The 25,318-nt window shown below is 32.5% G+C and overlaps 1 protein-coding gene and 1 long non-coding RNA gene across 6 annotated transcripts in view; one reads left to right on the plus strand and one right to left on the minus strand.

Moving 5' to 3' along the window:
* The window catches only part of LOC130900950 (uncharacterized), a 172,625-nt gene that overhangs the window by 122,612 nt on the left and 24,695 nt on the right, over positions 1–25,318 (plus strand). The gene's annotated exons all lie outside the window — the stretch shown is intronic.
* The window catches only part of LOC130900939 (zinc finger protein rotund-like), a 167,220-nt gene that overhangs the window by 89,954 nt on the left and 51,948 nt on the right, over positions 1–25,318 (minus strand). For 4 of the 5 annotated variants that reach the window (XM_057811956.1, XM_057811957.1, XM_057811955.1 and 1 more), the window contains exon 3: positions 8,880–9,041. In XM_057811956.1, coding sequence (XP_057667939.1) covers positions 8,880–9,041 — 162 coding nt within the window. Of the gene's footprint in view, positions 1–8,879; positions 9,042–10,214; positions 10,560–25,318 lie in introns of those variants that run through there. The other variant, XM_057811958.1, reaches the window with a different exon arrangement.

The following is a 25,318-nucleotide window of genomic DNA, read 5'->3' on the forward strand; positions in this document are numbered from 1 at the left end:
ATTCTCTTCTTAATTGGATACATTTATTACAGCGAACCTGCAACGTCTCTAGACCTTTCAAAAAAACTTTTTTTCCAGTTGAAGAAAGAGATGATAGTTCGACGGAGGCAAATCTGGTGAATAAGGGGGGTGTTCTAGTAATTCAAATGGCAACATGAGATTTGTGTGCAGGGGCGTTGTCCTGCAAAACCAAAACACTTTTGGAAAGCTTTCCGCGTCTTTTCTCTTTAATTTTTTACCGTGGATTGGTCAGTAATGCCGAATAGTAATTTCCAGTTATTGTTCTACCCTTATCCAAAGAATCAATCCCAAAAAACTGAGGCAAGAACTTTTTCAGTAAATTTTTGGACACGAAACTTCTTAGGTCTTGGAGAACCAGAGTGTCACCATTCCATCGTTTGTTTTTGGATCGTAGAAATGTACCCAAGTCTCATCCATAGTAACAATTCGGTTTAAGAAGTCTACATTCTACCCTTGCACGCTTTTGGTCAACTTCAAATATTTGGGGATCCATTTTGCAGCAATTTTTCTCATGTCCAAATTGATGAACGCGTTCGTATGAAATATTCAGTGCTTCAGATATCCGTTTTAGCCCAATTCGACGGTCTGATTAAGTCATGTCATGAACTGCATCGATATTTTCGTGGACTGACACAGAAACTGGCCTTCCCGATTGGTCATCATCTTCAATGGAAAATTTAACTCTTTTGAAACGAAGGACATTGACCACCAAGGGTATTAAGCATATCTTCGTAAATCTGCTTACCTCTTAACCCTTTCAAATACAAGTACTTGATGATGGCTTTCGGTGGACATCTATATCTTCGCAATGTTCCTTCGGCCATTTTTTGCCTCTCAACATAGCTGTCATTCAATTTTTCTTTTTGTATGTGATATTATTAACGTTGTTAATGTTGTATTGAACTTTTTGTTTTTTCATATTATTGATAGTCTATTTGGGTTCTAATTATGTGTTGGGTGGGGTTCTCCATGTTTAGAAACGTTTTGGTGGTAGTCTAAAGGAAGTGTTAGTAATTTTCATGTGACAAAACTGGTCCGCCTCGTTAATTTCCTTCTCCAATCCATAAGGACTAACTAGTTCATCCGGTGAAATCGCCTGGTGTGAGGTTAATTTCGTATGTTTTAACGTTTTTATAAATTAGTTAGAATTCTTCGGTGTCATCTTCTGACGCGTCGCGAAACTAAATTTATGAAGTTGTATTATTATTATAAATCCTTAATATGTGTACAAAAGCTATTAATAGAATGTCAATAATCTACATTCCGTAATATTTCAATTAATTTCTTCTGAAGTTGACAAGTGTCATTTTATATATTGCGAAAAAGTTTTTGTAACGTCACTGTATACCTGAAGTCTTAGTCGAATCATCGTATGCAAAAACGGTGTGTGAAAAACCTCGACCATCCCCGCTTCCAAAAAAAAAAAGAACCAAAACAAAGCATCTCCTTCCTACTTCCCGAGATAATTATATGGTTGAAGAGAGACAGCGCTAGGTCTATGCCTGGAGCTTTTAAAAATTAGTCGTTAAATTTTTTTTCGAGCTATAACCCTTTGAACCCATTTTTTTAGGTAGTAGCAGAAAAAAATTAGGTGCGGACTGTTTTGCATGCTTTTGTTTTTTTTTGCTCTGAACGTTTTCTACCGGGTTAAACAAAAAATGTATGTAAGTAGGGCTAAGAAAAAGGGTTTAAACATATTATAAAAATTAACCCTTAACGTGAAATCTGATTGATCTAGTGGTGACGCCCTTTGAAGATGTTGTGTCGTTGACGTTATAAAATATTGTAGTCTCGATATAGTTGATCAAATTAGCTTTAAAGACACCGATTTAAGATTTAACCAAACTACATTTTATAGACAAGAAATTGTCTTAAACAAACAGCTAATCCACTGTTTAGTAATTTTTATATATTGATTCTGGATATTTTCAAAACAGATAAGAGTTCGAAATGATGTCCAGTTTCTTTTATCTGCTGTGAAATTCAACAATTCAGAAGATGAAAACAAAAGAAGTGAAGAAGACTGTTGATGATGGGCTCCAAACTTTTGTAGGCGATTCAATGTTAGTTTGGTGAAAACCACGAACTAATCTCAAGGGTTATGATGAATTAGGTGATATATATTGCAGTTTATTGTTTAATTTAAAACGTGGGGGAAGTTTGAAAGCGATTGTTCGACGTGGTAGAACGTTTTTTACTTTTGAAATATTCCATTTATGCCATTACATTATCGTGTGACATTTTCAAGTATGGCGGTAAATTGAATGAAAAAAAAATCAATCAAGAACGTTCATTAACGGCAAAATAAAACAGATTTTTTATCGTGTTGATGTTCTTAATCTAATTCTCTCGTATATGTCTGTTCACACTACAAACTTCTTAATTTCTAGGAAGAAACACATATGGCGCGTATGTTTGGTAAAATACAGTCGTCCAGACAAATAATAAAGTCTGGAATGTTATTACAAATATTTTTTAAATTGTATTCAGTATACAGGGTGAGGGTTTAGTATAGCTACGATCGTTATACGGGAAATAGTCTGATATGTATAAGGGCTACAAAGCAAATATGTTTTTAATGAGACACCATGTATATTTTCGCATACTCATTTTTATTTATAAATCTTTCCTAATTTCAGTTTCTGTATTGCCCATTATGTCTTTTTTTTTGGATTAATTTTATCTTTGGAATTCTTCTATTTCTGATTGTCGTCCAGACAATTCGTATACAGGGTGTCCCACGACGAGTTAAAACTATCTGTATATGGCAAAATACTTGTAGTAAAATCGTGAAAATTTCTACGTTCGGGTTTTCGGATACGATCTTTTTAACTAAAATATTTTTAAAAATGGGCGACATCTGGTTCTACCGGAAGTATTGAAATATTTCATTTGCTGATTATTTACAAAATAATTTCAACTAATATTTTTCATTAATGTTTCAAGAGCCAAAGAGATTTTAGAAATGAAAAAATATGCCCGAAAAGTTAGAGACACCACTGCAAATCGTTTTCATTTATTTTTTTTTCTAAAGGAGTTTAATGAATATCGTCCTTTATTAGTGGCTTCGGTTTCGCTATTTCAAAAGTCTTTGCTCAACGCCCGACTCAAATCTGGTAATTACCTATTCACTGTCTGCTGACGATTCGAACCACTTCATAAAACACTACTTGTACTACAAGACGACCAAGTTTTATTCTCAGAAGTACAGTTTTTAACAACGGTAGTAACCACGTTTAATTCTCGATTGAATACATGATATAAAATAGATTTAAAATCAAAAGAAATCATCATAAAAAAAACGTGAAATTGAAGAAAATAGAAGAATATCTTTTTATTTGGTGGCTATACGTAGGATACAATCAAGCAAATTTTAACTTGTGCCGGAACCATCTTATTGGAACCGTAAATAATATAAAAATCAAAGCAAATGGTCTTTGTAATCGTTAACTGCCTTTTTAATTATTTCATTTACAAGATACCAAATAAAAAGCGTGAAATATGCTTTCTATTTCGAACAATTAACCAGAAAATGTTGATAAAACTAGCCCCTCCGAAACTAAGCAGCAAATACAAGAAAAACTAATTAACGCAACACCAGTAGAGGTAAAACAGGTAAAAGATGACTATCACATTATCTTTGTGAACGACAAGCTGGATACTTTAAAATAAAAAAGTAGTTTTGACGTTACCGTGTTTTCTATGTGATTACACTTTCTTTATTATATCGTTTTCAGTCGTCTTATATATTTAAATTATTTTCGTTGTTGTTACAGCAATAAATTCTGTTCAACAATCCATTATTTCAACAAGTTTTTTTAGAAACAACTAAAGTTATTATTATATGAAACATCTTCACGACGTTGGTTTGTTTTATTTAGAGCAAGCAGCCATCTTGTTCAAATTTTCTGTTAATGTGCACTTTTTAAAATGTCCACTACACCTGCTAGATCGCGCACTTTCAATCGACGATCATCCAGTGGATTTCTGGAATCGTCACCTCATTTGATCGACCACTGCGATGCTGGTCTTTGCTGGTCGTAAGGTCTCATTTTAACCCTTCTACCCGATATCTTACTGAAGGAGCAGTCTCACCCAAAGTTGTGCTAAGACACTGAAAACGTTCACTATTGATGGATTCCAAACAAATACTAAACGACTGACATTTGACAGCTGTCAAATTACGAGAAATAACGCATCACATTCTCAGTCAACGCCTACTTACTAAGCTGTCTAAAATGTGAGGAGTTTATGTCCCCTTGTGTCCTTAAGAAAAAGGAGAAGGATTAATAATAACTAGAATAGATAATAGAATAATGATTGTTGTAGTTTATGTTTCTTAATTATTTATATACAGAAGATTTGGTATATTCGACGTTTCTTAAACAACAAATCAAAATGTTTCTATAACATCGTACAGTCGATCGCTTATGATTTATTGACGTACTGTTTTCATTCAATGCCTACTGATATGAATTAAAATGTCAATAGGGCCGGTCACAATTTTGGTATCGTAAATCTTTTTTACAAAAGCCACTACTATATTTTCAGATTTAAATGTGTTACAATAGGGTGAATATAATAGTTAGTGTGTGGAAATAGAAAAGAAGGGGTTGAATGGGAGTGTTTGTAAGGTCCTAATGTGCTTTTTGTTATTTTTTACGGGTTATGATTTTATTCTTTAACAATTTTATCGCGAGGCAGATGCCTCTAAGAATAAAAAACAAAATGCGTGTCATCGTGTTGTAAGATTTCGTGTAGTGGTTACAAAATGTAATTTTTCAATATTTGTCATTCGAAATTACCTCACCTTATATAAAAGGTTTGTTCTCTAGCTTACTTTTTCTCTAAATATACTCAATTTTAATTTAATTAATGCATTTTTAATATCTAATAAAAAAAAAACAATTTACGAATTTTCCGTTTTTATACCTACGTCTTCATAATGAGAAAATCTATTAAAATATTCAATTTGTTTAAAAAAAATAGTCGAAATTAATTTTCGACTCAATATATACAGGAACGGATCCAAAAATTATCACAAATAAAATTTATTTCATTATAGTCTATTCGTTTAGGTACGTCATTTATTTGATACAAGTTTAACTTTTAGATTTTATTATTGTTGATAAAAGTCACAGAAAACTGTAAATTTAAAAAGATCGTCAAATTAAAATATCATCAAATTACGAGGGTGGTTTAAATATAAACCGGAATTTTGCTATAAAGAAGTTTATTATCAAGTGACAAAGCTGAAATTTTTTACAGTTTTTCTAGACTTCACGTCAAATTTTCAAATGATTTTTCGGCCCCTTCGGCTTCGTCTGAGAAGATGTTCTGCTGTTTCCCAATCCATTTTTTTCAAAATTTCCATCGTAAGCGATCTGAGATTATTTTGAAGCAATATCGGATTGGAAGACAGCGTCTTTTTCATTTGTAGATAGGTTAGTTTAATACTAGCGTTCATAGTGAAAAAATCGACCGCAATTACTCTTCTAATGTTTTAAAACACTTCCTCCACTCCATACCCTCTGGAATATAGTAGTGTGCTCAATATTCGGTGCAATACATTTTCTTCTTTCCCTTCGTACCGCGTGTGAATTTCCTCTCAATACTCCGGAACCACCCTCGTATATAAAACGTGTTATAGTTACGTGAATTGTTTCGTTCGAAAACGAATGGACTATAAATAACTTATTTTAGAAAAATTCCTTTATTATTTCTAAATCGATGATCGTTATCAATCTCAGAGTTGGTATTAGTTCCAAAATTTAATTCTATTTTTTTTTGTATTAACATTTTCCCCCTTCATATTTTTTTTATATTTAAATTAATAGTTGTGTTACAGGAAAATCTATTAATTAGTTTTATAAATATAATAATTGTAATACTGTTTATATCGGACAAACATTACGATATTTAAAGAATAGATTAAAAAGTCATCAATACTAAAGATTATGAAACGACAAGGCTTAAAAGCAGTGATAAACTATTGAACCAATTGCATATCCTTATATAAGTAACCAGGTTATCAGTATATGATAGAGGTCCTTGTCTTGAAAGGAGCAATGACTTCATATTTACCTTTACTGCGGGTACAAGAGACGGATGACTAAAGGATCAGATGGAGTCCTTACTAGAAACACTCTAGGTCTAAGATAGTCGAAGAGATTCAGTTAAGAAGACTTCTTCCAAGATGTTCAGACACGATATTAAACTGGTGGTGGATGTTAAATATTATATTTGATCTTATATTTGAATTCTCTGTCCATTTCGAGAAATAGCTTAGTTAGAACTACCAAATAAACTCTTCGGAGAAGAATTTACGTATTTAGGAGATAGAACAAAAGATGTTGAGCCTCTGGAAAGCCAAACCGACTTCCCAAACAATTTAAAGTTGAAGGATTATTCTTAATGACTACAAATATCAATCTTATCTAGATTATTGCATTATTCTTATTAGCCTTTATTCCAGTTGTGTCTTTTTTGTTTCTAATAGAATTTATTCCTAATTCTTCTTCGATTTTAAGTGATTCTGTTTGATTTATACACTGAGATCAATAATTTCTGTCTTATATTAATAATAGAGGAATCGAAATGTAAATTCGTGACTTAATTATAGTTATTGTGTGCTTAATCAACAAGTAGTAACTTTTTATTGACTACTATTTACCATAAAAAACGAAAATAAACAAATTCTTGTAACACATTTTTTGAGGCTGCGTTTCGGTAACGAACCGAAATGCATCGTTTCTGTTTTCGGCGTAACGTTACTCGCTGGTAGCTCATTAAAAATCGAAAATAGACATTTTTTTAGTGGATTTTTTCACGGTATCTCAGTCATTTTAACATTCGGGCACATATGGTAACAGTAAGTGTCTCTAGTATACTTTCACTGATGTTGACGGCCCAGCTAAGTAATTAACATCATCAGGGGACAAATACATTCAGAAGAAATCCATATTGAATTGTTTGGAGAATATACGGAAGATATTTCAATATCATTGTGTCAATAGTAAAATTTCATTGTATTTATAGAAAAAACATTAGTTTTGTACAAAAAAATCATTAAAAAGCAGATTAAAAATGACTATGAATCGTTTTTTTACAAAAAAGAAAGTAAATGCGTCAGGCCCAAATTCGATATCTCCAACAAGGAAAGGCAATTAGTTATAATTCCAGATGGTTAACGAAGAACCTACTCTTCAAACCTAAGAGTTTTTCAATGAATTTATCAAAAAAGTGAAGAATTGTAAAGAAATTTTGATATCCTTTGATTTAATTTCATTATTTCCCAGAGTGCCGCTCCCTCAAACCTTGGAATACCTTGAGGACTTACTGAAGTCAAATAATTTGGAAGCTGACATAATAATAGAAACAATTAACGAAAATATTTCAAGTACAAACACGAATTCTACAGTAAACGAGACAAAGAAAAAGACAGTTACCATTTTGATTTATTTAGGTATATGAAACGTTTTCCCAAAATCAAAATGTAAAACAAGAAAAATTATCTCTGGAACCTCTAAATCTTGTTTATCTAATCCAATAATACATTAAAACATTGTTGGGTAATCCTGAGGAAGGGAGGTATGTCGGACAAACTAAGAGATCCGTTATTGTCGGGTTTAAAGAGCACAATAATAAATTTTTTGACGCATTAGATATTTTAAAAAGTAAGAGCAGTCTATGGAGGGACAAAACCCACTGTATAGTAGTTAAGGAATGAATGAGAAGATTCCTGCAAAGGAGGTTTTCCCCGTGGAATCATTTTCGTCAAGTCAATAATTTGCCTTCAGTCTTTGAAGACAGTATATTCAGCGAAAAATAATGATTTTACCAGACCTATCAAAAAATATTTTTATTCTATTAGGGACTCAATTGGGGAGTTCCACATTATTATAATGGTAGATTTTGATCTCGGGATCTATTGAGCTGTTTTTTTTTTTCGAACTGTTGAACTTTTTTGATACATACACAAAAATTTTGATGTGAAGATAAGATTTATCTATGGAAACTTTCTTGGAAACTATGGTTGAGTTTCAACGACGAGTTTTCGATGAGGGTCATTATTTGATAATAAAATCGACTAAACAAATTTTCAATTAAATTTCAATTGATTATTCTGTTAATAGATATGTTCTAGAGCATTTTTGAAATCAATAAACTTCGATTAAAGTAAGTCTTAAACCTTTTATATACGTTTATGTTTCTAAATCGTCTGTTCTGTTTTAATATTAGTCCCTTTTTATAATTTTTGAAATTTTACTGGATAGTCGAAACGTCAATTATAATCTATATTTCAAAAATTTTAAGAAAAACCAATTTTAAAACATAACAAACCTAAAATAAAGACAATATAGAAACATATTATTTATATGATATTTATATAACTTTTTTTTATTAATAAGCTGTTTAAAATATACGGGGTGTTGTACTAAATAAAATAACTCTGGCTAAGCTAGACTAATATAAATTGAAAATATAATTCGATTGAAGTTTAACATGTCGCGGCATTTTTTATAATCTTGTTCCACTCTGTATAGGTTCCTCTAATTAATATGAACATGGTATTTACAAAATTAATATTCATATTGGTTGACTGCTTGTTATACACAATGAAATTTTCCCTCAATTAGTTTTTCTAAACATTTATTCATTTCAAATGTTTTCGTTAATTAAATTTATTTTAATTAGGGTTTTGTACAAATTTTTTGATCTATCGCTTCGAACCCCTAAAATGTATCCGTTGTACAAATTAATTATTTCAACCCTTTCGTATACCTCATCATTATATCAATATTGTTTTGAAAAATGTCGAAATTTTTACTTATAGCAGTATAAACATCAATACATACCTCCTGATTCCAAGGCATGTAATGGGACATCGCAGGATCCATATGTTCGGCCATGACGCTCATCCAATGGACCAAACCTTGAGCACCCTGACCACCGACACCGCCCGTTTGGGGTCCTGAGGGATTACCACCCGTTTGACTACCATCCCAACCGAATGCTTTCTGAAACGAAGATAAAAAATCTATACGTTCGAAAAGGAATAACAAAATTTAAGTATTATGACGGGTAAACAGCCGCACGCCACCCATATACATCGGTTAAAATTATAAAAGATGTCGTGTGTCTTCATATATTATTAGGTAGACTTGAACTAGATATTTCTGAAGAAGGAATTAAATGAACAAAACATATGTTAGAGGAAGTTTCTACAAGCTTATAGTAAAGTTAGTTGATTACATATTGAAAATACGGGGCGATCCAAGCAATTTGGGTTATATCTAAAGTTGCATGTTCGTTAAAACTGTACGATAAGTGATATGATGTGGTTTTGAATGTAAAATCTATACAAACTTCATCATAATCTCATTAGGAACAAACAAATTATTGTTTTTTTGGTGAAATAAGATCAAACATTTGTTTTTAATGGTGTTGACGACGATTAGTAACATAGCTAAGTCTTATGGGATAACTTCATCTATTTCAATACGTGGCAAACGCTCCAGGTTTTTAATTTTTTATTTTACATTATATCTAGTTGAATTCCAAACATCGTATCTTTTCCTAGGCACTGTGAGAGACTCCGAGCTTCAGTTCTTACACCATGTTTTTCACATTGGCATTCTCTTAACACGATTCTCTAACCATATTTCCATTTTCTTTGGTTCGTCAACACAAAGAATACTGGCAATTGGGTAAACAACTTCAGCAAGCTTTAACGAGACTCAAGAAATCTAAGAGAAGAGCTTGGAAGCAGTTCAAAGAGGAAATAAATCGATTGGTTCCAGCACAATGTTTCGAAAAACCAAAACTAAACGCCAAACAGGGAAAACTTCAACAACGAGCAAGCTCAGAAATCATAAATAATGCTGAGACCTAGGAGAACATGGTGAAAGAAGTGGCGAAGCAAAATTCTGGTATGTATTATGAAGTATTTGGTCTTAGATTATTGCTCTGTCAAATAAGATGATGGGCGTAGTAGAGGACGACAACTACGGATTCTGTGCGCAAGCAATGGAGTATTCACTTTACGAATGTACTGCCCGTTTCAGTACAAGGCTTAGGTACCTCGAGGGAAGTGGAAAACGGAAGTCCAAGTAACTTTTAATTTAATTTTTACAATATATTCGTAAAAAAAGACATTTAAATGAAATCTTGAAGCATTTTTTATAACCTACCTGATCGAAATCGCGATCCTTGGCGAAAAACATATTTTTATAAACATTATTTTTATCTTCGTTACTTGATAGCACAGCTTTGGCTAACAAAGTTTTATAAAACTGCGTTGGTAATAATAGCTGATTGTTATTATAAGAATCCAGTTTGTTAACGAAATCGTTATATTTAAAACTCGGTTTATATAAACTCAAGTTCATATCGTTATTATTTGTCGTAGCACAAGAATCACTACTGTCCGAACTTTCCATAGTCGCTTCAGGAATCGGGCGAATGGCCGTCATTTTTTTTATTGGTGGTGATTTCGACATAAATACACTTTTTTAATACACACTGTATGTAATCTAACGGTATCAAAATATATATTATGTTGTTTTAACTACTAGGAACTTGGTTGTTGCTGAGGAACTTTTTATAAAGTCTTGTATAGTTGATTTAGATCATTTTCGCAATTGCTTTTGGTTGTCTTTATTTTTATTTTCATCCCCAAACCTAATAAATTGAAATCTGTTCATAGAATATTATTTTATCTAAAAAAAAAATATGTTTTGATTGTTAACGCAGTTCAATACTGTTTTATCGTATTTATGATCACTTAATCTATTTTCCAAATAATGAGATATTTGTCCCATATAAATAAAATATTTTCATTAGTTTGAACGATATAAATTTAGTGTTTTCGCTTACATTTCATCAAACAACATCCACTCTATATCAAAATGAACTTAACATAGTTTCTCGAAGATTTCTACAGTCTTTGGTCAATAAAACTCATAATAATAAAGCTCAAATTTAAAAGATTCCATTTTGAATTTTCAGAAATTTCTCCAATTGTTTAGCGTTCCTACTATTTGAAAATTTATGTGGAATTGTCTTTGTTTTTTCCAAATCGCTGCAGTAACAAAATTTGTTTTTTTTTGAGTTTGAGTGGCATTTTTGAATATGATTATGTTCATTCCAAATGTACTGATTTGTGAATTAGTTGACGTAGTACAAACTCGATAATTATAAAATAGATTAAGAAGTCATAAATCTTTGAAACCGAGTGAAATTCACGAGAAACGGATTCTAATTAAAGATCATTGAAGGTATTGAATTTTCATTTGAAAAAAATTTTCAATTATTTTTTATTCTTAAGGTGGTTTTTGAGGGTTGTATTGAGATAAACAATAAAAATAATAATCTACAACGAAAATTATCAGTTACGTCATATATAGAAAACGTACATTTATATACAGTATGTCGCATTTAAATGAAATTTACAATTCTATATTTAAATCAATTCAGTTTTGGATTTTCGAAATTATACAGGATGTGATGGGCTTATTATTGAAAAAAATCGTTTAAATTTACTAATTTCTTCTTCTTTTTCAGAATTTAGTCGTATTTTTGAGCTACAGCTCGATCTCATTTCTCTTTTACTATAGCTATTGATTTCGTACCATATTTTCTTTTTATAAACATTTTTTTTTTGTCCTAGCAGTACCCATTCTATCGATAAGGGATGTGATAGGTGGTACGTGAAGATCTAATTCATATTATACGTTTTTTCATTAAGTTTCCTACAGAATGATACAAAAATGGAAAACATTCATTACCAATTTTTTTAAATTCTAAATTTCCTGCATATATTTTAGAACGTAGATTTTTTTGTTTACTGATAATATTCATCGATGTGATTGTTCGAATAATTTCGACATGTATTTATACAAATTTGCTATAGGATTTTAATATAAAGAATTTTCAATAATCCAAAATTTTAATTAAATCATAAGGGAAATATTGTATTGAACAAATATTAATTATAAAATAAATGGTGAAATACCTGCATCATAAACTGTAATTTGTGGAAAAATAAAGTTTAATAGAGAGAAAAATGTTATAATGAAATATGTTTGTATATACAGGGTTTTTCGATACACAATTAATAATCTTCCATTGTTAAATAATCAAAAATAGAAATAAATAAAAATTTGATATACATACAAGGTATTTCATACTGTAAAATTTAGGAGGTGACGTACTGGGTGGGTAATTAAAGTCATTTTTCATATAATCATGAAGACACTTCAACCCTACAAGATGTTGGGTTGAAGTGAGTTTATTTTCCATAAGAACCTAGAAATGGGGATTTTTGTAAACGATGGAACAAGATTTTTTGTGAGAAATTATGAATAACGTTTACAAAATCACTAGAACATCGAAGCTGCAGAACAAACTAGATGACTCCAAAGAGTTAAATAAGGATTACTAATTATCCTTATAAAATGAAAGGAAAACAGAAAAAAATGAATTATGAGGGTGAATTAAGAAATTTTTCCAAAGAAACATTATTAGACGAGAGTTGATACTTAAGTTTTGAGATATGGCAACAGTGCTATTTGAGTTGTTTACATCTGGAGCTACCGTGTTTTGCTGGTTTTACAATTTGTGCTGAAAAAACTCCTGGTTTTAGAGACGATCCACATCCAACAAAAGTTGGTCGCCTGTTTTTTCAGAATAACTACTTTCATTGGAACGGACAATTCCGGATTGTACACCATCATTTGTTTCGAAAAAATCGAGGAAATGAATCGCGATCTCTCGCACGTCAGTTGAAACAAAAACGATTTTGAACATTCAAATCATCGAATTTAAGGATCATACACCGTACAGTCCTTGTTTGATTTCTTCTCATTTAGATTAAAAATAAATTGCGAGAATATTTTGAAAAAAAAAAAAACAATAAAGTTATATCCAATTATAAATACTTGTCGTATGTGCTTGGAAATACCACCATTTTGTTGTAAATAAGAATTTTTTTGGGCCTAACATTTAATCTGAGGTTTTCAACTTATTATTATTTAATTATCAATAAGCCAGTATTGGTGAATTTTTTATTGAATAATGATTTGGAGATTTCGTATTTCCTCAGGCTTATAGAATCAAAAAAAAAAGGAAAATCTAAATATTTTAAATCAATATTACATTTCAGTAGTAATTTGTTGTCTAAACTTAGTAAACTTAGTAAGAACATCCACCCTGTATAATACTGAAAGTAATGTACCAAATAATTGAAAATATTTATTATTCATTTAACAAATTTAATAGAAATAAAATATGTTTAGCAAAATTAAATAATCACTAGCACAATAAAATATTTCCACGTGAATGGGTAAAATAATATTTTAATTTCAATAGAATGCGCTATAAAAATCTAAAAAAAAAAAAATTATCAGACACGATAATTGATACGAAATACATTTAATTTTAATGAATTTTCATATAAAAAGAGAACAAACCGTTCGAGTTAGTTTAGTGTACCTATATTGATTTGATTATAGTAATTTTAATTTCTAGCAGGTGATTTGATTAAAAAAATTTCCTTTCTATCGAGTCACAAACATTTTTAACACCCCCGCAACTTATTACGAACAATTAAAACATTCCGAAAAAAAAAAATTTTTTTGATCGGTATTAACGGCGTCGCCTAATTATAGAATCACGTGGCCGTCATTCCATTCAAAAACCGGCGAAATAGCAATAATTAACAGCCGTTAATTTACTCGCCGTACAACCGTGGAGGGGGGACGCGATACCCCCCTTAACCCGCACCCCGTCACCCCCACCAATAATACCGAGGCACTTTAAGCACTTTTGCATTAATTTACACGAGTAACGAGGACTAATTAGCCAACACGAGACGTGGGACGAACGCACCCGACGCTCATGGCCTCCCAGGATGCAACAAAACTGCATATAGTTCTACAACTCGCCGTCGACTGAGTATAAGGCGTCGCAACGCTACGAGGAACTAGGTTAGAGAATAAGAAAAAGAAGTGCAACGACGTTGGGAAGGAAAAAAACGCTAAAAAAATGTATGTACATATACGGAAGTAAGGTTAGAGTGCATGTAAGAATATGATATTGATTGGGTATTTCTTCCTTGTGGGGGAGTCAATATGCGCCGAGACGAGGGTAGGAGGGGCGAGGGGGGTGGGTTGTTAGGGGGGGGGGGAAGAAAAAATATAAAGTTGCTGCAGTTGGTCGTTGTGGCAAACAAATGAATGTTGTCGCGGTCAGTTGAGACAAATGATGAACGGGGAAGAGACACGAGCACGTGTTGATTACGAAATAGGAAGGGGGCGCGTGGGGGAAGGATAATGAACACACTTTCGCGGCGAACTGCTGACGTATCCGCTACGTTAAGGGATTACACAACCACGAATTTTCGCTCTTTCACGACGGCCGGTATCGTGGAAAATCTTTTTAATAACTTTTCTTTAAAACAACTTTCTTTAATAATTAAATTTCAATATTTCAGTATTTAATAAACAAAATATAAATCGCGTCGTATAGATTTTAGTAATTGATAATTAAATTTAGAACTAACTAACTTCAAAAAGAAATGATTAAACTCATCAATATGACTGATTTGTTCGCGTTGGAAACTGTCGAAAAAATTGAATCAAAAAAAGTTTTCAAGACAGTGACATTCGACGATTCATGGATATTTGCATATAAACCCGAAATTTACTAACAATCGACTGTATAAGTCTTTGGATACGAGTCAAATCAAAAAAAAAACGAAGCACATCGAAAGAAGTAATTTTTCCAAACTTGTCACCACGTAGAATGATCAAATCTGAATGGTATACCAACTTTTATTTGGAAAAAGTGTTGGAGAAAATCAGAGAAATTATTCTCAAGTACGACAATGCGAACTTTCAAAACATCTAAAAGATGGGTCATCAGATTTCTGCAGATCAAAAATAAATTGACGTTTTTCTACACGTGAAGAAGCGATTGATACGTTCAAATTGAAAGTACCTTAGTAGAGTCTTCATTCTTATTTACAAACTTTCTATTATCTAAATGGAATATGCATTAGAATGACTGAAATTGTTGTAAAGCCATTCGAGACACATAGAACATTTTCAAACTATAACAAACTCGTAATAAAATAAGTTTGTTTACACAAAACATATCCATAACGATTTGACTCGAGATGTACATTTGACCCCCCTTTTCCCTTACACCATCCCGTACCACCATTATACTCAAAACTAGCACCGAACGCAATTTATTTGCTTGCAAAAATGGGCAAATAAAGTGCATCGGATGTTATATATTTTTATGTGTTTTCCTTGAAATAAAGTTTTTGTGCTTTTTTTGAGCGGGAGCAGGCGCGCTGCGAGACGTTCTCTTTCGCGTTTTATGCTTTACGGGTTTCGAGAAAGAACCCCCAGTCCCCGGAGGACCCCCCGACGCCGCCGTCACGACGACGTCTAGCTAGACTCGACGCCCACCCAATAAATATACCTTGAATTTTCGTACACTACTTCCGGTATCTCTTTGACCGATGATGGTCGAACGAAGCTAGAAACGTTTACAAACTTCTCAAACAATTTTTACAGGGTGAACGTTTGAAGTAAAATTCCAAAATTGAACATTTTTTTTTCTTTTTAATTGTTTTTTGTATCTTTCATTTTCTGTTTTCGTAACCAATTCCACTAATTTTGTCTCTCATCGTTTGTGATTGTTTCTATTTGTCTTTTCTTATCATTAAACGCCTTTTATTGTCTTTCATTCTTTATTGTTGCTATTTTTGTCTTCTGTCGTCTCTTTGATGATTTTTTTTTATAATTTCTTAATTTGTGTTGACACTTTTTCTTGATATTTGTTTTGAGACTAATCGTTATAAATATTTTTTTTTGATTTTTCTCTTCTGTTGCATTCCATTTTTGTTATCTTCTATTGTTATTTCTCGTTTTCTGCTATTTTTTGTTGTTTTCTCTCAATTTATGTCGTCATTTTTTTGTTTTTAATTGCTTTTGAATGATTTTTATTGAATTCTACTATCGTTTCTTGTTTTTTGTTGCTTTTTCTCAATTTGTGTTGTCATTTATTACTTTTTGTCATCTTTCGTTGCTTTTTTTTTGTCTTTTGTTCTTATTTCTTGTTTTCAGTTATTTTTTTTTAGTTTATTTATCATTTTTTGTTGTTATTTCTTATTTTCTATAATATTTATTTGCTTTTTCATCTTCTGTTGTCTTTTATAGTAATTTCTTCTATTTTTTTTTTGATGTTTAATACATTTTTTCTTGCTTCAACATTCATTCTATTCGTTTCTTATTTTTTATTGTATTCTGATATCTTATGTCATCATTTGCTATTTATTTGTTTATTATTTCTTTGTTTTCTATATCTTCTCTTTCCCTTTGACTAGTTTTATTTACCTATTACCTTTTTTCATTGTCTTCTGTCTTTTGATTATCTTCATTTAATATATTATCATCGTTTTTTTTTTGTTGTTTTTAATTTTTTTCATTTTCTTTTCCATATTTTTTCTTCGATTATTATTTGATTCAATGATTTAGTACTACATACTTTTTTTTCAAAATCAACAGTAACAATTTTTTTTTAATGCTGCCACCACTGATTATCACCGAAGACGAAGTTTTGAAATTGATTTTTCGTTATGCCTACAAGGTATCAAGAAAATGCACCGGAAATCGAAGATCTGTCAGATGAAAATTGAGGTTCATATTTCGCGCTTCCGTATAAAAATATTCATATATGAAGTTTGATGTTTTGAATTCAGTTTACCTAAAATACGTATTTCTATATATATATTTCTATAATGATATTGAAAGAAATTTGAATCAATGGCGTATCGGTAGATGCATCTAAATTTTTTTGATTTTTGGTAGATAAAATTTGACGTTTCGACTTTTCTTTATCAAAATATAGGCGTTTGACAAAACCGATGAAAATTCATTAGAATTTTTGAACAGTATTGTACTAAATTATCAATCGAATTATCGATAAAAACACGTATTTAAATATTCAGTTTATAGTGAAGTTAAAGCTCGACCGCGTCCTTTAACGGTTTCCATAATTATTAATAATAAATTGATACAAGAAAATTAAAGCCATTCCGATATTCTCTTTGTTTTACATTCATCGAAAACATCTATTAAGTCCACAGTTTTTACATTTGCTTATTCATTAAGCACTTTATTATCATTAATGTCGCCTTGTTTAAAAAAATATTTAATGATGAATATAAAGCGATTCATTACAATAAAATTAATTTCGTGAATTTGGTTGGTAAACAAAACTTGAAAGTTTTAAACGGCAAAAGTTTTTGCCCACCCCATAATCCAGTCGTTAAATTTCAATATAATACAAAGGTAATTTTAAAACATTTTCCCAGCGATGTTCAATAAGAATCGTCACATTCCTTCAACTACCGAATCACCTCTTCATTGTTGGAAAATCGACTTTGCCTGTTGATGGAACGGTGGTTTACTTCAACATTTCTGGAGTTGCAACCTCATTTGATCGACCACTAAGATGATGGTCGTTTTTACTGTTAATAACGAAGGAGCAGTTTCGACCAGAGTAGGACCTAGTTCAGCTTTTCAACTATAGATACATATAGATAGATAGATATATATATATATAGATAATCCGAGCAACTATTTCTGCGTCAGGCTGGGTACTTCTGGAACCATCTTGGCTTGATGGAATCACTGGGAAAAAACTTATTCTCCTTATTCAATTCAAACTTTACGGATAGATGTTGAGGATTAAAGTAGTTTAGCGGTGTTAAAAGGCAAATAGGTATAGAACATTTGTCAATAAATGGATTTATTAAATGTACAATTATTGATTGTTGATAAGAGTCGTCATTAATATACGTTTAACGCGACACGAAATTTCTTAAAAAAACACCCCAGTGTTGTTTCACGTTGTAAAAAACGGAGTTTTTTTTTTCAACAATATTCCTATCCGGCCGAGAGCCATAGCGTGTATTTTCAGTACAAAGCGTCGAGATGCCTGAAAACTCTATACTCGACGCAGGATTGTTATTTTTCCATTTTTTAGTTTGTTTTTAGAAGAAACAGCTTGTAATAACACAGAAAATACGTTAGGGCACGAACAAAGGGATTTTTCTATTAGGTTTGGACCTTATAGCAAATTCAAGTGGGTTTATACATAAATGTCGAAGTTTTTTTATGAGTTATTATACAATTTTCATCGGTTCTATTCAATTTAGTTGTCGAATTGAATTATAACAACCATTATCAATCGATACAGTGTATCGTTCATCGATATTGACTTCGTTTTATAACCAGACCCAAGTGATGAAAATATCTATTGCTTCATCATAACATGACTTGCGTGGTATTTGGTAGTTCTTTCAAGCTTTTCGAAGACATTTTAATATGAGCCTCTTTCCCTAACTTCAATTTATCAGCCTTCTCCATTTCTGTTTATCTATAGCGATTTATTGCTAGTTTCTCATTAATATTCTTCATCTTCATTTATAGGTATCGCATCCACTATTATATCAGCTTCTGGTTCAGTTCTCCATATATACATTTGGTATTATTTTGATCTCATTATCTTCTTCAACTACTTCTTCTGTTTATTCATTCGTTCTTCTATTGTATACGTCATTCATAATACACGTAATCTTTCTTTCTGTTCTCTTCTATTCTCACCAAGTGCTTTGTTCGCTATTTGTATTTATTTCTTCGTTTATTATCTTTTCATCTGAACATTTGATTTCTTTCATTATCTTAAACGAGCACCTTTCAATATTTCTTCTATCAACATTTTTATCCATTATCATTATTGTTATATCATCAACGTACATTGTTACATGTTTCGTTGATTAATAATTTATTTATTGTAAATTCTGTAACATCATATTGTGTTTTCACTCTAACACTTGGAGTTTTTCATTATCATTTTCAACAGTTTTAATAACTTTGGTGGAAATCTTATTTATTTCGAAGCTTCGTTCGGCTTTTTCCTTCAAATTTTGTCAGTCTTTTGGGCATAAAAACAAGCATACTGTCTATCGAATCAAATTTTCTTTTATTTTGAATATTTAAGCTTTCAAAATTAAATTAAAGTTAAGAATGATATCAAGTAAGTATTTTTAACAAGGTGACTTCCTGCTTAACGTTTTAATTGGCGATTTCATAAATAAATGTCAGTTAATGATTCAGCTCATTAGTCGTCTATATTAGCAATTAATTGAGTGAGGAATCTAATTTTTAATGATATTGTTGGTTTTTTTTTCTACCTTTTCAATATTTTTTTCTATCAATATACGGGTAATTCTACTAGTACATGAATAGCACGTTCTCCTTTTTAAAATTTGATAGAAATTATTATGCATAAGGGTCATTTATTTCGAAAAATCGCTATTTTGAAAATATTATTATTCTAATGAGAAATATCATTAAATAAACAACAAATATGAAGACTATAGTTTATGATTAACAAAAATGGAAAAACTAAACTAATATTTGAGCAAAAAGAAAAGAAAATATCAAGATGGTTAAGTAGAAGAACAAAAATAAATCCTTTAGAAAAATAAAACATGTTAACTAAAGCTCTGGGTACATATATAAATTAAATCTATTTCTAAACGTTTTCGAGGAATATTTAGAAAGACTTGTATGACATGAGGAATCAAATTAAAACATATAAAAGAGAAAAATTGTACGTAAAGCCTGAGAATTCACCAGATATGTTGAAGACTAGGAATAATGCTGCTCTGGATGGTTAGGTTAGACCTCGGAAAAGCATAAACCTCAATAATATTATCAGGTTCAACTGAAACAGTGGATGGAATTCAATTATTTGATTATAAACAACTAAAACTAAATGCGTGACGAAAATAAAAGTAACAAGTCGGATGTTGACGACGAAATCATCGAAGAAGTGAAGGAATTCGAAGATCTGGGAATGGAATTGTCAGGATATGGAGACGTCGAAGATGATGTTCAATAAAAGCCAAACAAAACTAGAAACTGAGAAACACATTAATGCGTAAGTATTTGGATGTTGAAATAAGCAACGTTGCCTAAATTAGATAATCAATATAAACTTTTTTTTATGTCTTACGCCTCTGGTTTCGATTTAAATGGTAACACAGCTGTCTTAAGTAGAAATAAAACGCTGGTACGTCGATCGGCAAACCAAATTAGACACTTTAATTTTTTAAAAGCAACAAAAAAAAAACAAATCACTTTGATTAGAGCAATCAAGCAATCTCTTGAACATACATGCATATACATTGATTGACAAACAGGAATTGCCAGTACTTAAGAACGTGTCTGCATTAACGTAATTTTACATTCAGATTTGTTTGAGGTGTCGGCGAACTAAGTTATGGTGAAAAAAAAATTAAATTAGGGAATAGAGGCGTATTTAATGGTACGAATTTATGATTTATTTTATTATTATCAGCTTTTAATAACCAATTAGTAACAAACATTCCCAAGTTGACATATTTTGTCGAGATAAATTCATCTCGACACTATTATTTCTATGCAGACAACGGAAAGGCTTCTGCAGTCTATTTTGCCACACTTATATATCAAAAAGAATTTTTCCACTCATGCAACTCATTGGAACCAGTTCACGATCAGCTTGCATACGTAAAGTACTGAAAGAAAAATTAACAATATGTTTTTCTAACCATTAAATTGTAGGTACACTAAACAATGTCGAATTCAGTCCCTAGGGACAATTAATAGCGATCGGCGATGAAAATTTAGGATCTACGAGTTCTAAAAGAGTTCAAAGTTCACATGCTTGGAATTTCACCCCCACGAATTCCTTTTAGCCGGCGGAAGCTTCGACTGATTCGTAACAATCTTCGACCGAATTCAGTCCCTAGGGACAATTAATAGCGATCGGCGATGAAAATTTGGGATCTATGAATTCTTAAAGAGTTCAAAGATCACTTCATATGCTTGGAATTTCACCCCCACGAATTCCTTTTAGCCGGCGGAAGCATCGACTGATTCGTAACAATCTTCGACCGAATTCAGTCCCTATGGACAATTAATAGCGATCGGCGATGAAAATTTGGGATCTATGAATTCTTAAAGAGTTCAAAGATCACTTCATATGCTTGGAATTTCACCCCCACGAATTCCTTTTAGCCGGCGGAAGCATCGACTGATTCGTAACAATCTTCGACCGAATTCAGTCCCTAGGGACAATTAATAGCGATCGGCGATGAAAATTTGGGATCTATGAATTCTTAGAGTTGAAAAATCACTTAACTTGCTTGGAATTTCACCCACACGAATTCCTTTTAGCCGTCGGAAGCATCGACAGATTCGTAACAATCTTCGACCGAATTCAGTCCCTAGGGATTATTAATAGCGATCGGAGATGAAAATTTGGGATCTATGAATTCTTAGAGTTGAAAAATCACTTAACTTGCTTGGAATTTCACCCACACGAATTCCTTTTAGCCGTCGGAAGCATCGACAGATTCGTAACAATCTTCGACCGAATTCAGTCCCTAGGGACAATTAATAGCGATCGGCGATGAAAATTTGGGATCTATGAATTCTTAGAGTTGAAAAATCACTTAACTTGCTTGGAATTTCACCCACACGAATTCCTTTTAGCCGTCGGAAGCATCGACAGATTCGTAACAATCTTCGACCGAATTCAGTCCCTAGGGACAATTAATAGCGATCGGCGATGAAAATTTGGGATCTATGAATTCTTAGAGTTGAAAAATCACTTAACTTGCTTGGAATTTCACCCACACGAATTCCTTTTAGCCGGCGAAAGCATCGACAGATTCGTAAAAATCTTTGACCGAATTCAGTCCCTAGGGATTATTAATAGCGATCGGAGATGAAAATTTGGGATCTATGAATTCTTAAAGAGCTCAAAGATCAAGTAAAGTGCTTGACATTGTATCCCCACGAATTCCTTTTAGCAGGCGGAAGCATCGACAGATTCGTAACAATCTTCGACCGAATTCAGTCCCTAGGGACAATTAATAGCGATCGGCGATGAAAATTTAGGATCTACGAGTTCTAAAAGAGTTCAAAGATCACTTCATATGCTTGGAATTTCACCCCCACGAATTCCTTTTAGCCGGCGGAAGCATCGACTGATTCGTAACAATCTTCGACCGAATTCAGTCCCTAGGGACAATTAATAGCGATCGGCGATGAAAATTTAGGATCTACGAGTTCTAAAAGAGTTCAAAGATCACTTCATATGCTTGGAATTTCACCCCCACGAATTCCTTTTAGCCGGCGGAAGCATCGACTGATTCGTAAAAATCTTCGACCGAATTCAGTCCCTAGGGACAATTAATAGCGATCGGCGATGAAAATTTGGGATCTATGAATTCTTAGAGTTGAAAAATCACTTAACTTGCTTGGAATTTTACCCACACGAATTCCTTTTAGCCGGCGAAAGCATCGACAGATTCGTAAAAATCTTTGACCGAATTCAGTCCCTAGGGATTATTAATAGCGATCGGAGAAGAAAATTTGGGATCTATGAATTCTTAAAGAGCTCAAAGATCAAGTAAAGTGCTTGACATTGTATCCCCACGAATTCCTTTTAGCAGGCGGAAGCATCGACAGATTCGTAACAATCTTCGACCGAATTCAGTCCCTAGGGACAATTAATAGCGATCGGCGATGAAAATTTAGGATCTACGAGTTCTAAAAGAGTTCAAAGATCACTTCATATGCTTGGAATTTCACCCCCACGAATTCCTTTTAGCCGGCGGAAGCATCGACTGATTCGTAACAATCTTCGACCGAATTCAGTCCCTAGGGACAATTAATAGCGATCGGCGATGAAAATTTAGGATCTACGAGTTCTAAAAGAGTTCAAAGATCACTTCATATGCTTGGAATTTCACCCCCACGAATTCCTTTTAGCCGGCGGAAGCATCGACTGATTCGTAAAAATCTTCGACCGAATTCAGTCCCTAGGGACAATTAATAGCGATCGGCGATGAAAATTTGGGATCTATGAATTCTTAGAGTTGAAAAATCACTTAACTTGCTTGGAATTTTACCCACACGAATTCCTTTTAGCCGGCGAAAGCATCGACAGATTCGTAAAAATCTTTGACCGAATTCAGTCCCTAGGGATTATTAATAGCGATCGGAGATGAAAATTTGGGATCTATGAATTCTTAAAGAGCTCAAAGATCAAGTAAAGTGCTTGACATTGTATCCCCACGAATTCCTTTTAGCAGGCGGAAGCATCGACAGATTCGTAACAATCTTCGACCGAATTCAGTCCCTAGGGACAATTAATAGCGATCGGCGATGAAAATTTAGGATCTACGAGTTCTTAAAGAGTTCAAAGATCACCTAAAGTTTTTGAGATTTGATGAGGATATATTGGGGATGTTTCTATTGCTTCAAAAAAGTAGGTAGGTAGGTAAAAGATGAGAAATTGAGGGATGATTTTCTAAGAGCCGTGGTAATACACTTTTGTAATTATGTTGACTCTTTGGAGCGTCACATGTAAATTTATTGTTTTGTAGATTTAAAAATTATTTTCGAGGATATTCATTTCGTTGTATTCAGACTTCACGGCATATAAGCGTCCGAAATTTCATCTAAAATTTTAAAACGTGCCGTTCGAGCGTGGAAAAATCCATTATGAGAATGGTGGCGTTCTAAATAAAAAATAATAAAGGTTAAAAAGAGAAAAAAATCTGAAAACAGTGGTAAATCGATACCGGTGGCTAGACGTATTGCAGACGAGCGCAAGAAAGAAAGAGAACGATGTATACGAAAGTATATATAAAATTCAGAAATAAATCTGCTTTTTCTTTTTAGAAAAAATATCGAGTTGTAAAACGCTATACGTTTATACCTGTTTCAAGTCAAGTAGAAAACATAGATTTTTAATTTGTGTTTATAAAATAAGTAACTTCTCTTAAAACATTTTTCAAATTGATTTACCTAACCAGGTAAAAAATTAATCAAATAGATTGAAATAACACGTCGAGGTTTGAATTGAAAATAATCTACACCATACACGGGCAATTTTTTTCATATATAACACAAGAAATTATGTAGGAGGACCAAAAAATATTATAAACGATGAACTTTAGATTTTAACATCACATAACGAGTCATTTTTTTTTTGGCAACACTGTTTTTGACAGATCCTGCGTGAATCGTGTCTTGTGTCATTGTCAAACTTGTTCAGTTTGGTCTATAGTTTAATCATGAACGAACAACGCTTGCAAATTATTGAAATATACTATCAAAATACTGAGGGAACTATTCGGAAGCTTCTAACTAAATTTCGAACCCAGTTTACACTATTGGACATTAAAGCGTTAACACGCAAACATACAATGAAGACCGAAGAAAATTTTGGGTGTAAAACCTTATAAAATACGGCTGGTGCAAGAATTGAAGCCACACGATCTTCCACAACGTCTAAAATTTGGTGAACAGGCGCTGGTAAAGTTGGAGGGAGATCCATTTTTGTATCGAAAAATTGTGTTCAACGACGAAGCTCATTTCTGGTTGAATGGATACGTCTACAAGCAAAATTGCCGCATCTGGAGTGAATACCAACCAGAAGCATTACAAGAGCTACCAATGCATTCCTAAAAAGTCACAATTGGGTGTGGATTATGAGCCGGTGGTATCATCTTCAAAAGCGATGATGGCCGGAACGTTACTGTGAATGGCGAGAGCTACCGTGCGATGATTAACGATTTTTTTTTGTCCTAAATAGAAGAATTAGACATGTTATGTGATTTCAACAAGACAGTGCCACATGCCACACGACACGCGATACAATAGTCAAATTGTGAACCGTTTTCGGTGAACAGTTCATTTCACGATTGGCCGCCTAGAACGTGTGATTTAACGCTTTTAGACTATTTCTTGTGGGGCGATGTTGAGGCTAATGTCTACAGGGATAAACCAGCAACGATTGACGCACTGAAAGCCAATATTGAAGCATTAATTCCGGCCGATATGTTGGATAGAGTGTGTCAAAATTGGACCTAAAGTGGAGCCGCGGCCTACATTTGAATGAAATCATCTTCAAACTGATCGTTCTATCGATTCCAATAGAGATTTCACCAATTGTTTCAAATTTTTTGTGGTTTTTCTCAAAATAAAATCCTATAATTCTTAAAAAATCACTGATTACAACTCATACATGCTACAACGCTAAAAAGTTAACGAAACAAGTTACAAAAATTGATCAATCGATAGAAAATATCTGATCGCAGATGTAGAAAGATGCAAACATCACAATTATCTTCTGATCAGGGCTAATTCCAATA

The sequence above is a fragment of the Diorhabda carinulata genome, chromosome X (assembly GCF_026250575.1).
Source record: "Diorhabda carinulata isolate Delta chromosome X, icDioCari1.1, whole genome shotgun sequence".
NCBI lineage: Eukaryota > Metazoa > Arthropoda > Insecta > Coleoptera > Chrysomelidae > Diorhabda > Diorhabda carinulata.